Below are 14,389 nucleotides of genomic sequence, written 5' to 3' on the forward strand. Positions count from 1 at the left end.
TTATAATTTTATTGATTGTTGATTTATAAAATTTAAGACAATACTTTTATATTTTTAAAAACTTAAAAACAGAACCTAAATATTTATTTTTAAAATGGTCAAGGAGAGGCAACATTACATTCCACAAAAATGTTTATGCATTTTTATTTTCATATAGTCACCATTTTGTATGAAATTCGCCAAACAAATTCATCTATGCAGCAGCATGTACGGACTGAAAAAAAGAAAAGAAATTGATGTAAATTTAATTGAATAAAATTCACATGTAATAACATTATTTATTAATATGTAAAACTATTTAGTTGATAACAAGTCTTGTCCATAAATATTAAAGATGATTTTTCATCAATTAAATACCATTACCTACAGTCATTTAATTCTCGATACTTTGTAAATGTAATCAATCAACTAACAGAAATGAAATGTTTTACTGATCTTGGTAAAAATTGAGTCAAAAAATGCTTAGAAGAGTACTTCTGTCCCACTTTAAGGGCGTAAATTAAAAAAACAAATGGATATAATTTTGTTGAGTACACTCAGACTAACATTATCCATCGGTTCTCGTAAAAATCTACTGACGCGGATTCGATTCCTGAGTCGGACTGTTTTTTCGGTTTTATTTCCTCGATTATAAAGTGCTATAGTCGTCTAAAATAATGAACGCATTTACTTTTTCACTTATGATCATCAAATTTTATATAAAAAAATAATCATCATAAAATATTATTTTTCATTACATATCTCAGCAATAAAATTATATTGTAAACTTAATTTTTGCAAATTCAATTAAAATATAATAATATATCTTAGATCCAATCATTTCAAAGCCATAGTCACCTATCTGAAACTACCTGTCGACTGTACTAAAATAGGCGTTATTGATATTGAATTTTTTACGTTTTGGTTTTTGTAATATCAAAGAATAGAAACCAAACTTCTTGAAAATACATAACTAATTTTTGTTTTTTCTTTTTTTGTAGGTTCGATCAATTTGGATCAAATATGGATGGATGTTATTAATTCTTCTATGAAGAACACGCCCTTTGATGTAAAAAAAAAATGGTGTGCCTTTATGGAATTCAGACTTGATTAAAAAAATTCTAAACATCACAATTGTATCTGTTATATACTCGTAGTTGTTTTAGACTGAAAAAAGATGAGGCCAAATTAAAGTAGCTGTAACATGCACCGATACGTTAATATATAAAGAATCAAATTAATTTACTGCCATTTCCATGTATATTTCACTTCATAATGGTATGCAGACTTCCATAACGATAATAGACACAGAGAATGCATTTTATGCACTCCCAATGTCTCATGTAGAAGATGCTCTAGAAACATAACTGAATCGTTTGCAAAAAAAACCGCATGTGTTTCCCGGATCAAATAGTGCTAATTTTACTCATTGGTTTCACTATATACAGCTGCTTTAATTAAATACAAAATTATTATGTTTTTATAAACTTTGACCCTTACATAAAAAGTTTATTCGAAAATTGTAATAGCCGATATTTTTATCATGCGTTTACAAAAATTACGTAATTTTCTTTCAAATTATTCATTTTAAATTTATTTGTTAACTAATTAAATATACAAACATAAATAAAAAATCGTTAAATGATGTAATTAATATTTTATGATATTTATAAAAATATCAAAAATAAAAATTTTATTATTAAAATAAAAATATAATTTTTATTCACAAAAACCCAATTTACTCATTTCATAAAAACGCAATTAACAAACTTTTTGCTGCGTTTTTTCATACTGATAGTTTAAATATGACGTTATCATGTTCATTTGAAAACGCAGCATTTTCAAAAAAAGGCGTAGAGAGTAATTTTGGTAGAATCACCAAAAGGAAGCCACTAACGAAGTTTCAAGTATGTATTAATCATTTAACAAAAAAGGTGCTTTCCCGCGGTCTAGTATGGTAATAAATATTTATGAGCTAATTAACGCACAAAATATTTCACGTTTCACAGTGTCAATGCACAGTCTAATCATGCAAAAGTAATAAATTTTTTACTTTTACTTTCAATTCACACACTTAAATAAGTAGATATTTTAACAAAAGAATCATTGAAGGCTAACAAATTCCTTGTGAATTACTTAAAGATGGGCATGTAATCGTTTATTTACGTATTAGTACAATATGTGCGGCGCAAAACACCTTACTAATAAAAAGTAGTTTTTAAGAAAATAAAAGTACTTTGGAAGATTCGAAGTGTGGGAAATTATTTAAAAAAAAATCGGAAGCAGTAAAAAGGATTTTTACGAAGACTGAATACAAATAAATAAATAAAATATAAACGCAGCATCCTCGGCGAAATGCATATCAATCGACTTTTTATAACATGATGAATAAACGTTAAAGCCCCCGTTGAAAAATTTCTACGTACGGGCCTGCTATCAATTATTAACTGATAAACTTAGATTTTATTTATGCATGAGAAATAAAAGTATATAAACAATGTAAAAATTTTATATCAATATTATGTCTATTAAAAACTATTTTTAAATTTGATTTCAAAATTAATATTTTGTAATTGTTTGGTACCATATTATAACTTGTTTACGCTATTATCACATTACATATTGAAACTTTAGAATTGAGCAATATGAACAATTATAATAATCACGAAAAAAATAGCTGATTGTTAAAAAATAAAACGTGGATCAATCTGAACAATATTCGTATGACAAACAATAGCAAACACGTGGATTGAACGATTGATGCAGATTAAATTCGCTCATGTTTTGGCAGAGTCGGATCTAGCCTATTAAGGCAATACGGACAATTAAAGCTGACACGACGCTGATAAATACATTAAGTGTCATGTTGATGTCTTAATGTATTGTAATAAATCTTAATGTAATGCATTTAAAATGGTTACCGAAGAATGAAACAAATAACAGTACGGGAAAGGTTGTATCTCATAAAGGGCTCTGAATATCGAAAACATGGTCAGCATAAAAGTTTTAGATCATTAAATTATGCATTGAATGAGAATCAAACGCACATTTTTCGGATCAATCTTTCCCTTCAAAATTAGACCAGTTTCCCATATTCATGAAAAATTGTCGTTTTAATATTTTGGTGCCGAACCCTAATTTCAATAAAAATAAAAGCTCCTGTTACTTGCTGATAATGTAGCATTATTAAAATGAAATAATTTTCAAAAATCCAATTTTAGTGAGCGTTTATATCGCGACATGAATAAAAAACTCTTTTTGAGGGTACATTTTTCGTTTTGGGGCTAGGATAGTGTTATTGGGCTACAAATGAAATCATTAAAACAATAAAACCTTTTGTAGCAATTATTTCCGACTCCTCTAATTAATTTGGTTTGGCTTTACTGACCTATGTAAGTTCATCGTACATTCAATATAATTAATTATATGATAAAATCATCAAATATTAATAAATACTTTACCCCAGTTATAAATAAATACAAGTACAATAATTAATGTCTATTTAATTCAATTGATGTTAATAATTTTGAATGAATTCATCCTGATATCTTGAATTATTTTTAAACTAATCAAAAAGTCCCCTTTTTTGATATTTATTCAATTAAAAATGGATGTTAGTTTTTAAATGTTACTTACCTTTAAAATATCTACTCCGGTGATGGATTTCACAAGATCTGGAACTTTTGTGACAATTGTAAGCACTTCGCCAGTTAATTTTGCAGCACCAATGTCTCCACTTCCACTAGACACCATCGTTATTTTCTTTGCTTGCGATAATGGAGCTGCAACTTCTGCAGCAACCTGTAATTTTGATAAAATTTCTATATAGATACATTCTTCATTATTGATTTACTTTAATACATAAAAATTGCCGGCATTTGTAAATTAAAAAGCTTTCAATAATGATTTAAAAAAAAATTTCCATAGTAGAGTACTATCCCTAAAATAACTGTAATCCTTACCTTAGGTAGTGTGTCTAATAACATGTCAATCATAGCAGCTTCTTTATATTCTTTCCAAGCTTCTGCTTTTTTCGACATTTGCTCAGCGTCAGCTTTAGCTTTCGCTTCAATAGCAAATGCTTCAGCTGCACCTTTTAGTCGAATTGCTTCAGCCTCAGCTTCAGCTTCTAAAATTACACGATTACGATTTGCTTCAGCTATTTTCTCGAGTCGGAATTTTTCTGCTTCGGCAGGTCGTCGCACAGTCGCATCTAATTCACGTTCACGACGTTGCATTTCTTGTTCTTGAACAGAAATTTCTTGTGTACGTTCAACCACTTTGATTTGCATTTGTTCTTCTTTAATTCTTTGTTTCGTTTTGGCTGCTTGTAATTGATATGCCAATTCTGCTTCGGCTTTTTTAGTTTGTACTTCAACATCGTACGCAGCTTTTTTTAATTCAAAATCTCTTTGTGCTTTTGCAATTTCTGTATTATTCAAATACAATGCTGCCATACGTTGTTGTTCAGCCATAGCTTCTTTGATTTTAGCATCGGCACGTGCTTCTGCTTCACCAATGCGAGCATCACGTTTAACTTCAGCTGTTCTTGCCATACCCAAGCTTTGTAAGTATCCCTATTAGGAAAAAAAATCAATGGAGTTATTTTTAATAAAGCAAATCAATTGAAAAACACAGAGTTATTATTTAGCTCCACTACCGTGACGATTCTAACATTTCTATTTTGAAAATTTAATAAATGAATGTTACATTGACAAAACACAGTTTAAACATGTGAAAGTGTTTTAATTAGGAGTAAATAATTTATTAATATTAAATATTAAACACGAGATTCAATACTTGAATATCAAATATCAATAAATAAACCTATGAATCGATAAATATTCAAAAGTTATAAAGTGTACATGTCGTTCAAAATGAAATGAGATCGCATAAGAGAGCGTAGATGTGTATGTTTGTGTACGTATATGCACGCAAATCTACACTTTCTCTCGGATAGTCTCATTTCGTTCTAGACGATCTATAGTACTGATAAAATCCTGACCGAGGCAGAACAAATAATAAATTTAATTGAAAAGTTAATAGGAAATAACACAATCTAGGCATCGAAAGCGATCAGATTAAAGATAGTCGTTTCCTATAGTTCTTTAAATCAGCACTCCTTATTTACTGGAGAAAAGAAGGAAAATTTAAAAAAAAATTGATACAAATGCGTGGGCGTAAAATCATCACAATAGTTTCGCTAAATTAAATATCCCTAAACTAATAATGATAAGCTTTTTTGTTTTATAATTTTGTGTAATTCATTTTTAAAATAGAAATTTCAAAAATATTTAGTGATTATGTAAAATTACCGAAATATTTAAAATAAATTAAAAGTTAAAAATCTGAATGCTTTACTTTTGTTATAGAACACTCTCAAAATATTACGATAAATAAACAGTTAATTTTCCAAGTAAATAACGCGTGTCACAAGTACTTTTTAATCTATTACAAACCACGGATTATAAATTGAAAGAAAGTTGTTTATTTATTTTGTAGATTATCAACTAAGCCCGGATAATCGACTTTAAAAACAATCTGTCTCGAAAAACTGCATACTAAACGGCGCCGTTTCACTAGCGTCCTAACTACATTAAGTCATTCAATCAAACAACTAGGAAAATGACTTGGTTCGATAATATTTTTCTTACTTAGCCAAGTCATTTAAATTTAGTTCCACTTTCTGCCACCTGGTGCTGAAAGCCCCCTTAGTCTGTGGCTGACTCGAGAAATTTAAATTTTATCATTCATCTTTCGGTGATCACGGATACCAAAAATATAATTTTAAGATGTGAATCAGCAGTTTTGCCATACCATTTCGAACAAAAAACGGTAGATAGCATTTTTATGATTCGATAAAAAGGCAACATAATAAAAGTTCCAAACTGTAGGAAGCAAGGTGGCTTTTTAAAAAGGTCTTTCCTCGTATTTTGATTAAATTTTCATAATCATTAATTGATAGTTGAACCCATGTATGAAGGCATAAGGAAAATAATAGATTAACAAATATTAGCCTGTCGAAATATATATTGACTAATTCATTAACGAATCGCTATACTGTAACAAATAGTTTGAAATTGTGTGTCAATGTCCTCGCGTATAAACACCCTATATTAGAAACTATCAAAAGTTCTCAGATGTTTCAATTTAAAAGACTTGAGAGTGTTCTAGAACGATCGTAAAAATTACATAGGCACCTTCGAGTATTAATAATTAGATACTCATTAAAATTGAACAAGTACCTAGTTAAAAATTAATATATTTTATCAGTGTGATCGCAACAAAAGTATAATTAAATTTTATTGTACATATTTTAATAATAAAAAGCAAATAAAAAGCCAATAAGCAAATAAAACAAATAAATTAATGACTATAAGAAAAATAAATGTAATCTAAATATAAAAACAATTAAAAAATTACAATATAATTATATTTTTATCAATTCGCTAATTATAATAATAAACGCTTTCTCAAGGTAAAATAAATATTCAATTTTGTTTAACAAATACATATTAGTACATGATAAGAGCACTGAAAAATTGTTTATTATGTTGTAATTAACTTCACCAAAACAGCTACTTATTTTATTGGAAGAAAGTGATTCTGTAGCCGCCGTCGCGTCGATTCCCTTTAGTTGGGAAACAAAATAATAACTAATTTTAATTTTATGCCGCCTCAAGGTAGTTTGGCCGTAAACAAATTTTTCTTAAGAATTAGATAAATATTTTAAAGTGTTAATCTAACACTAAGTATAAAAAAAGACAGAAAGAAAATATAGTTTCGTGCCTATCTTAAAAGCCGTTTTTAGGAATGCCCAAATAAAAAAATATTAAAAAGACAAAATTATATCAAAATTTAACAGCTGTATCTATGCGAAAAATAATCAAAGGAACCTCAGTAACTCATTTGATAAATTTAACTTTCTAGTTTTGAAATCTATTGTTCAAAAATTTTTATCCAAAACTAGAAAGTACAAGTTATTTCTAATGAGTTATTGCGGTTCCAAATTCGATGATTTTTCGCAGAAATGTTTGAATATTTGGTAAAAATTTTGAGCTTTTTAAATTATCCTTTATATACTTTTTTTGATGAGTATATTATAAATACGTGTGTTTGGATTACAACACAGTCACCGTCAGAAATTAGATATAATAGGATCCTGATAAGTTTAAGAATTTAATAAATTGCATAAAATTCAATTGAATTAATTCAGTCTTACAAGCACAACTTAGGTTTTGAAGGTCATCAGATTACGTAATTGGGAAAAACCCCAATTATTTAAAAACAAAACAAGAATTCAAATGAGAATCAAACTCAAGTAACTAGGATTCTGTAAAATTTTTAACAAAAATCTTATTATCAAAAAATTAAAAATAAATTTTCGAGTAAATAACATTAATGCGTGTCCTAAATTCTATAATCGCCAAATTTATAACATAAAGGTCACAAAAAATCGACTTAAAATGTCAAAGAAAAATACGTGAAATTTAAAACCATAAAATAACACAAAACATATAAAAACAATTCATTTCAAAAAAAATAAAAATTTTTAAAAAAATATAAATAAATGCTAAAGTTTTCTACACAATTAAAAAAATAAAGTTGTTTTATTTTCATTTTCTATTATTAATAAAAATAAAAGCAACTTTAAATTTTCTTATTAAACAACTTTTAATTAAAAAAGCACATACCTTGGCACCCTTGTAAGCAACAAAAAAAGAATATAATTTCGAAGAAATCAAACCATTACATTTCAAACATTCGTGGAAAAAATTAAAATGATTTTTTAATTGAGATTTCGGATATTAATTACATTTTAGAAAAATATTGATTTCAAGATTACTTGGAAGTAAGAATAAAGGTTGTCTATTTTTTTTAAAATACGTGTCCCCATTGTCGTCCACCAACTTTCGTCATGCGTACAAATTGTCAATAGACGCATAAAGGACACATCTTTATAAAAACTTCCAGTTAATTTATGAGCCAATCTTAGCCTAGCCGAATTTATCTCAAGCCAAGGTGGTTATTTTTTTATATCTAACGGTATCAAACTTAGCAAACTTTTGGTATAAAATAAAATTCTACCTCATACTTTAGGCTCCCGTCTAGATTCGAAATATCTAAAATTCGCATGGTTCTCGTGATAATTACCGAATATCAAAATTTTTTACTATACTTCAGTTTGTTACAAGTTCTGAATCGAATTTTGAATCCGGGCATTTTTTTGGATTTGGAAAACTGTTGTTAATCGAAAAAGTGCAAGTTCGCATGAATATGATTTTGTTGAGTAAACTCAGAACAAAAATTTTTCACCGGCTCCTATAAGAATCTCATGGCGTGGAATTTTTTTTCCTGCGTCAAATGCCTTTTTTTTTTCGACGAAGAATATAATATAGAGATCATTTTTTATATAGATTTTTAATTTTTGATATTACTGAAACGATCTTTCAAATATTTTTTCCGCTGATGGACTTTTAATTAAAAGTTCTAATCCACTAGCAGGGCGTATATTTCTCGTATTGCCGTAAACGATACAAATTATAAATACTTCAGTGTTATCAGAAGGAAATTATTATGGTCGACTCAAAGTTACTTGATGATCTAAGAGTCAGTTGCCTTCAGACTTACGATATTATATCAAACCCTATATTTTCCTCATATAATCTCTTTTAACTGTAATACATTAGCTGATGATTTATTAGTTTAATCAGAGATTAGAAATGTTTAAAACCATTTTCTCAAAGTGTGAGAGAACAGCCTCCTGTAGGCGGTGGAGAATTTCAGCTATCTATAAGAACCGAACAAATTATTGACATCACCCATCGCATGTATGGTAGATAATAAAGAATAAGTATCGAAAATATAGATCATTTTATTAAATCAAATCTCATCAGAATTGCGTCATTTTCGAAAAGAAATTAAACTATTTTAATTATTTATGGTAATACAAATCTATTGGAATTGCGTACTTAAATTTTTAAAGCTTACAAGACAGGTATATAAAAAAAATTAACTATTCGACGAAAGGATAGAAAAAAATCTGCCTAACCTGATTTTATTTACCTTAAATTGTAATTAATTGAATTTTGAACTTATACTCAACAAGATATTTAATCTAGACGAAAAATGTTAAATTGAAATTACCTCTTCGTCTCGAATATCCTTCAACGTGTATGAAACAACTGTAATACCCATGTTCACTAAATCAGATGATGCTACTTCAAATACATTCTTGCTAAATTTTTTTCGATCTTTATATATTTCTTCGACTGTCATCGAACCCATAATAGCTCTTTGATGCCCTTCCAAGGTCACTAATGCAATATTTTGTATTTCATTTTCACTTTTTCCCAAAAATTGTTCACATGCTGCCAAAAGCATTTCTTCATTTTGTCCTTGAATTTTTACCTGAAAGTAAAAATAAAGATAAGAATTTAGTAATTTTTACTAATTAATTTTATTCTAATAAAAATATTGTCTCTGAGAAAGTGATTCCGATTTGATAAATGCTTCGTTTTTAAGATTTGAGTATGGAATACACTCTGTATTAATTTTTTATTTACTCGATATTATTAATTTTGTATTTAAAGTACAAAAATAAAGTTGAAGGTTTTTGTTTTAATTATAATTCTAAAATTTCATGAAACACATAAAAACATTTATGTTGTTATTTATTTATAGATGATGCAGTTTAAATTATATTTTTAATTAAATTATATTTTTAAACGGTTATTTATTGTTTTTGCTTCAAATTCATTTAGCCCACATCAAAATATACGGCAATGATCTCATAGTTTCCCTTGTGAAAAAATTTCTCTGTCAAAAACTGAAAAATAAGTCGAAATAGCAGTTCTAAATTTTTACTTTTTCTTAAAAAGTTTCAAAAAGTCTTATAACTTTTAATTTGACGGAAAAATTCGAATTAATTCCAAGATTTTACTCCTTCAGAAGACATAGATAAAAGGTGGTCAAGTTATGAGGATTTTAAAATGTATGAAACGCAGGCGGGCATGTCGAAATTTTAAGTGTTTATTTTTTTGCCGCTTGGTAACGAAACCCTAAAAACGGCGAACTTTATTTAAAAATAAAACTCATAAAAGGTCGTCTATAAATCACGTAACGCTGGCGCTAATATGAGAGAGGGAAGGTGATCACTAAGTATAGTGGTTTTTTATTGAATAATATCCATTAATCTTTTGTCAAAAATGGTGTTGAATCCATTCTCTGTAATTTGCAGAAAGAATGATCTTGATTCATGGGTTACAAAAGAATTGACAGATTTTAAACATTTTTGGGATACGTAAATACGTTTGTTGTTATAAGCTTTGATAGTATTAAATTTAGTACATAATAAAAAAACCCTTGATATATACGAGCACTTATTTTAGAAAAGATATATCAAGGTTATAATAAATAGTGAATAACTACCTTCGTACATGTAATTAAACACGTCTGTATATGATTAATGATATGCTATTGTACGATCAGAATCGGATTAAGAATTTTGGGCCCGCAGGCAGTTTCAAAAAAGACCATTTTTACATGATGTTTGGAAAACGGGTATGACCGTGAATGTGTGTCGACAGATGATTATGTGTTATCATTAATTATGTAAAAGCTTAAAAGAATTTGTTAATATTTGATATAAAAAATTGAAGTTATGAATTATTTATTTAAAAAGTGGTACTAATCACATTCATTGGCAATCGTTAAAAAAATTAAAAATTTCTGTCAAATTTGCGAAATCCTCAATAACATCGATAAATTTAATTCACTGTTAAGTATTGCTAACACATTTAATCTCTTATCTGTCGTGATTGAGTGACGATAACTTTTCGCGATTTTTACACAGGAAAAACTTCAATCACCACTGCAATTGCTGACTGCCGTCGATACGCACATTCTTAAAACTATGCCAATGTTTGAGTAAATTATTCAAGTTCTTTATTTCTCCGTACCCTTTCTTTGTTAAAAAATTTCAACATAATCCGCCTCTGTGCATGGGTATTATTAAATGTGTATATTATGTTTTTTGTTTCTGACAAATCAATTTAAATTTTATGTTAAATATATTATTAGAATTGAACCGATATAATTCATATTTAATATATAAGTCATCTAAAGTCAGCTCTGCGATTGTGATGTAAAACACCTTTGTATTTGATACAATACAAGTTTTTAAAAAATTATAAAAATTGCTGATATAAACAGAATTTGTACTGACAATTCCTTAAATCTTTATAGTATGTTACTTCGTTTCATTGTCATTTTAATATTCTACCGAGTATGTTGAACTGATGTTATTCTTAAAATAAATAAGACAACATTATTAACTTGCTAATTGAGTCATTTATACCAGCCTTTAACTGGACTCAATTCTTTACAGAAATGCTGTTTAAAATACGGTAAAATTTACAAGCCAAAAGTTATCTAGGTACGGAAGTTGGTGAGGTTTAAAAAATAATACGAAAGTTTTTCGTGTTTTTAACGAAGTTGATATCGTAGTTTAAAATTGTCAAAATGTATACAGTAAAAAGGCAAAATAAAATGAGTTTCGAATGATTCCAACTGGTATATTTTCTCAATCTCACCGTCTTCAATCCCAATCTCTTGCCGTTTAAAATAGTTCGGTTTTTTAGTATTCTATAAACCCACTGCTTTTGAATTATATATAACTCAGCATATATAGGAATTTTAAATAATTAACTCTGATAGTTGTTATTTTCACTTGTTTTTCAAATCTAATACAAATTACGCTGCTATTCTATTTGAGTCAATTACTGCCATCTATATTTCATTGATTAATCTACTACTGTTCAATAGCAATGTTATCGAAGATAAAAATGTAAAAAAAATTTTATTCGGCATAATTTTGTTATACACATAGATGGTTACCGTTTTTTTGTTAAATTAAAAATAAATTTCAATATTTTATTGAAACTTACTTGTGCTATTCCTGTGACTGAAATGGGTACTCCTTGACTAGTATATACTGTAGGACTTTCCACTTGTAATGTCATCGTGTTTAATGATATTCTATTTAAAAAGGATAATTTATTAGATTCGGGATATTCGAACAATGTATTTATTATTCCTACCTTTGACATTTTTGCAAAGCAGGCCAAACAAATGCTCGGCCTCCAGGTACAAGTAAGGGTTTTGAGTAGCAACATCCTAAAATTTTCAAGATGACATAATTAGAATTTTAATTGATTAAATATTTTAAAAAAATCTAATTATTTTAAGTTTTACATTACATTTTTTTTTTTACCACTATTTTTGATTTAAATAGGCGAAATAAACCACGCCTTCTAACAAATCCATCAATTGATAATATTGGTAAACAGATAAGATAAACAATAATTACCTGATACAACAAGTGCTTCATTTGGACCACAGGTGACAAATCCCCAACCCATTATGTATAATTATTTTATAAAAATTTGATAAAAAATTTAATATTATTGGTAAAAAATGATGTTTCAAGTAGCAATATTCAACTTGTCAAGCGCGCCTGTGCTCAATTTCATTACTATTTGTCAATTAGCCTTTGGTTCCTATATTTTATCCTTGTTTCTCACGCGTATTGATATTTTTTTGTTCTAAAGGAGCGTCGTCTATGCTAGGATAGATTGTTAAATACTGGCGCCATGGCCAGAATAATTATGAATAATAATAATGATGAAATTAAATATTTTAAATTAACATAAATAAATATTATTGAATTTAATTATGTAATTTTATTTATTATGTTTATAAAAATCTTATAGATATTATGGCTATTTACTTTTTTTAGACTAGAAATTATAATGATTCTTTGAATAATTTGCAGATTAATTTTTGATAAATGCAATTGCTTCTTATCTCTGTAAATTTTTTTATTAGAAAATACGGCATAAATATACCCCGAAAGTACAGTAAACAATATTCTCAAATTTCTAGTACTTAGTTCAAGATGACTTCAACTAAGAAAGATGCGATTAATTAAGGGTATATACCTGCACTAGCTGCAAATAAATCAAATTATTTTTAAATGGTAGATAGAACAAGTGAAAGCAAACAATTGACTGAGTTAATTGTTGAAATACTCTGTATAGAATGTATTGAATATCAGAGCTTGCATCATTTTTTTTTTATTAATTAGAAGAGTTTAAAAAACTAACACAGTTATGGCGGCAATTCAACACCATTTATTTGGTTTATTATATATTTCGTATTTTCTCTATTTTTTTTTCGTTTTCCGGGAATGTTTCACAAGACCACTAGTTGAAGCTTCATTTTCAACTCTTTCTTTTCCTGCAAATTTTCAAAACTCTTTATAATTTTGGAGAAAATGGACAGCAGTTTTGTCACAATTAGCGTCCTCACGGATAAACAGTGACCTTTTAAGAAAAAATGTTTCAAACAAAAGTTGTTTATTTTTGTATAAGGAACATTTTTACTTTTTTCTATCTCAATCGGGTTTAAAAGATGGACCCTACGGACCCACCAAGATCTAATTGACCTATGTTGCCAATTTTACGATTATACTTTAAGATGTTCAAACTAACTTAAGATGTTATGACAAGACGTTCAAACTCCTGGCAGTGAGCCAAAGCCTTAAAAAAGCTGTTCCTGTCAAAATGTTGATTGAATATTTATTTGTATTTTATGATCTATAAGCCCGGGTATTTTTTCCATGCTTGTATAGATAGGAGCATTTTTTTTAGAAATTTATCCCCATTCCTCCACCAGAATTCATATATTATCTCAGTTTACTATAACTTTTTTCAAAATGAGATGCTTACTTTCTCTTATCACTGACTTCCTAAATTAATTTTTGTATGTACTTACCAGATTAATAAACCAAACTCAACATATGCTATTGGGAAAATCACTAAGAACATCAAATAGTCAATATGGCAGTCATAAGCGGACTTTTTTCAAATGCTTAAAACTCGAAAACGGTGAGGTTAGGATACAAAAATATTTAGAATCCTCCAAAATATAAAATCCGATAGTTTTTTAAATGTTAAACAAAAAAAATGTGGAATCTGGAAATAGGGCATTTCTGAGCAACTTAATTGGCTTTAATCGAAAAAACTTTAGTTCGCATTAATATTATTTTGTTAAGTGCACTCAGAAAAACATTTTCCACAGTCTTTTATAAAAAACTACTGGCGCGAAATTGATTTCTGGATCAAATGCCTTATTTCTTCGATTATATTTAAGGTCTCTCCTGAAAAGAAATGATATATTAAATTAAGTAATACAATAAAAATCAATAAAAAAATTTATATTAGTGTTTAGTTCGTTCAACATCACAATTGTATTCCAAAATGCAGTCCATAAAATTATACAATAATCTTAATAAGTAATTTTTATAATAAAATTTCGTATAAACAAAATTAAAAATATAAGAATGAGT

At 27.9% G+C, this 14,389-nt stretch overlaps 2 protein-coding genes across 3 annotated transcripts in view; one reads left to right on the top strand and one right to left on the bottom strand.

The window, feature by feature from the left end:
* LOC123296521 (sulfhydryl oxidase 2) overlaps positions 1-1,079 on the top strand; it is an 18,049-nt gene extending 16,970 nt beyond the window's left edge. The window contains exon 2 of the mRNA XM_044878023.1: positions 981-1,079. Coding sequence (XP_044733958.1) covers positions 981-1,031 — 51 coding nt within the window. The 3' untranslated portion in view covers positions 1,032-1,079. The remainder of the gene's footprint in view (positions 1-980) is intronic.
* On the bottom strand, positions 75-12,596 carry LOC123296527 (flotillin-1). 2 transcript variants are annotated; one of them, XM_044878037.1, is made up of 8 exons: positions 12,350-12,596; positions 12,081-12,156; positions 11,928-12,018; positions 9,127-9,390; positions 7,674-7,682; positions 3,942-4,556; positions 3,616-3,780; positions 75-214 (listed from the first exon to the last, which is right to left on the bottom strand). In XM_044878037.1, the coding sequence occupies exons 1-8, from the start codon at positions 12,399-12,401 to the stop codon at positions 194-196; spliced, it is 1,293 nt and encodes a 430-aa protein (XP_044733972.1). In that variant the 5' UTR covers positions 12,402-12,596; the 3' UTR covers positions 75-193. The 2 variants fall into 2 exon arrangements, with proteins under 2 accessions (XP_044733972.1, XP_044733973.1); XM_044878038.1 differs by lacking the exon at positions 7,674-7,682 and having other exon boundaries at positions 12,350-12,593.
* Positions 12,597-14,389: the final 1,793 nt, after the last annotated feature.

This window comes from Chrysoperla carnea, chromosome 3 (genome assembly GCF_905475395.1).
Source record: "Chrysoperla carnea chromosome 3, inChrCarn1.1, whole genome shotgun sequence".
Lineage (NCBI taxonomy): Eukaryota > Metazoa > Arthropoda > Insecta > Neuroptera > Chrysopidae > Chrysoperla > Chrysoperla carnea.

Coding starts and splice junctions, on each gene's coding strand:
- LOC123296527 (XM_044878037.1), bottom strand. CDS start 12,401: ATGGGTTGGGGATTTGTCACCTGTGGTCCAAATGAAGCACTTGTTGTA. Junction 12,019..12,080: donor GCTTTGCAAAAATGTCAAAG/GTAGGAATAATA, acceptor CTTTTTAAATAG/AATATCATTAAACACGATGA. Junction 3,781..3,941: donor TATTAGACACACTACCTAAG/GTAAGGATTACA, acceptor TCAAAATTACAG/GTTGCTGCAGAAGTTGCAGC.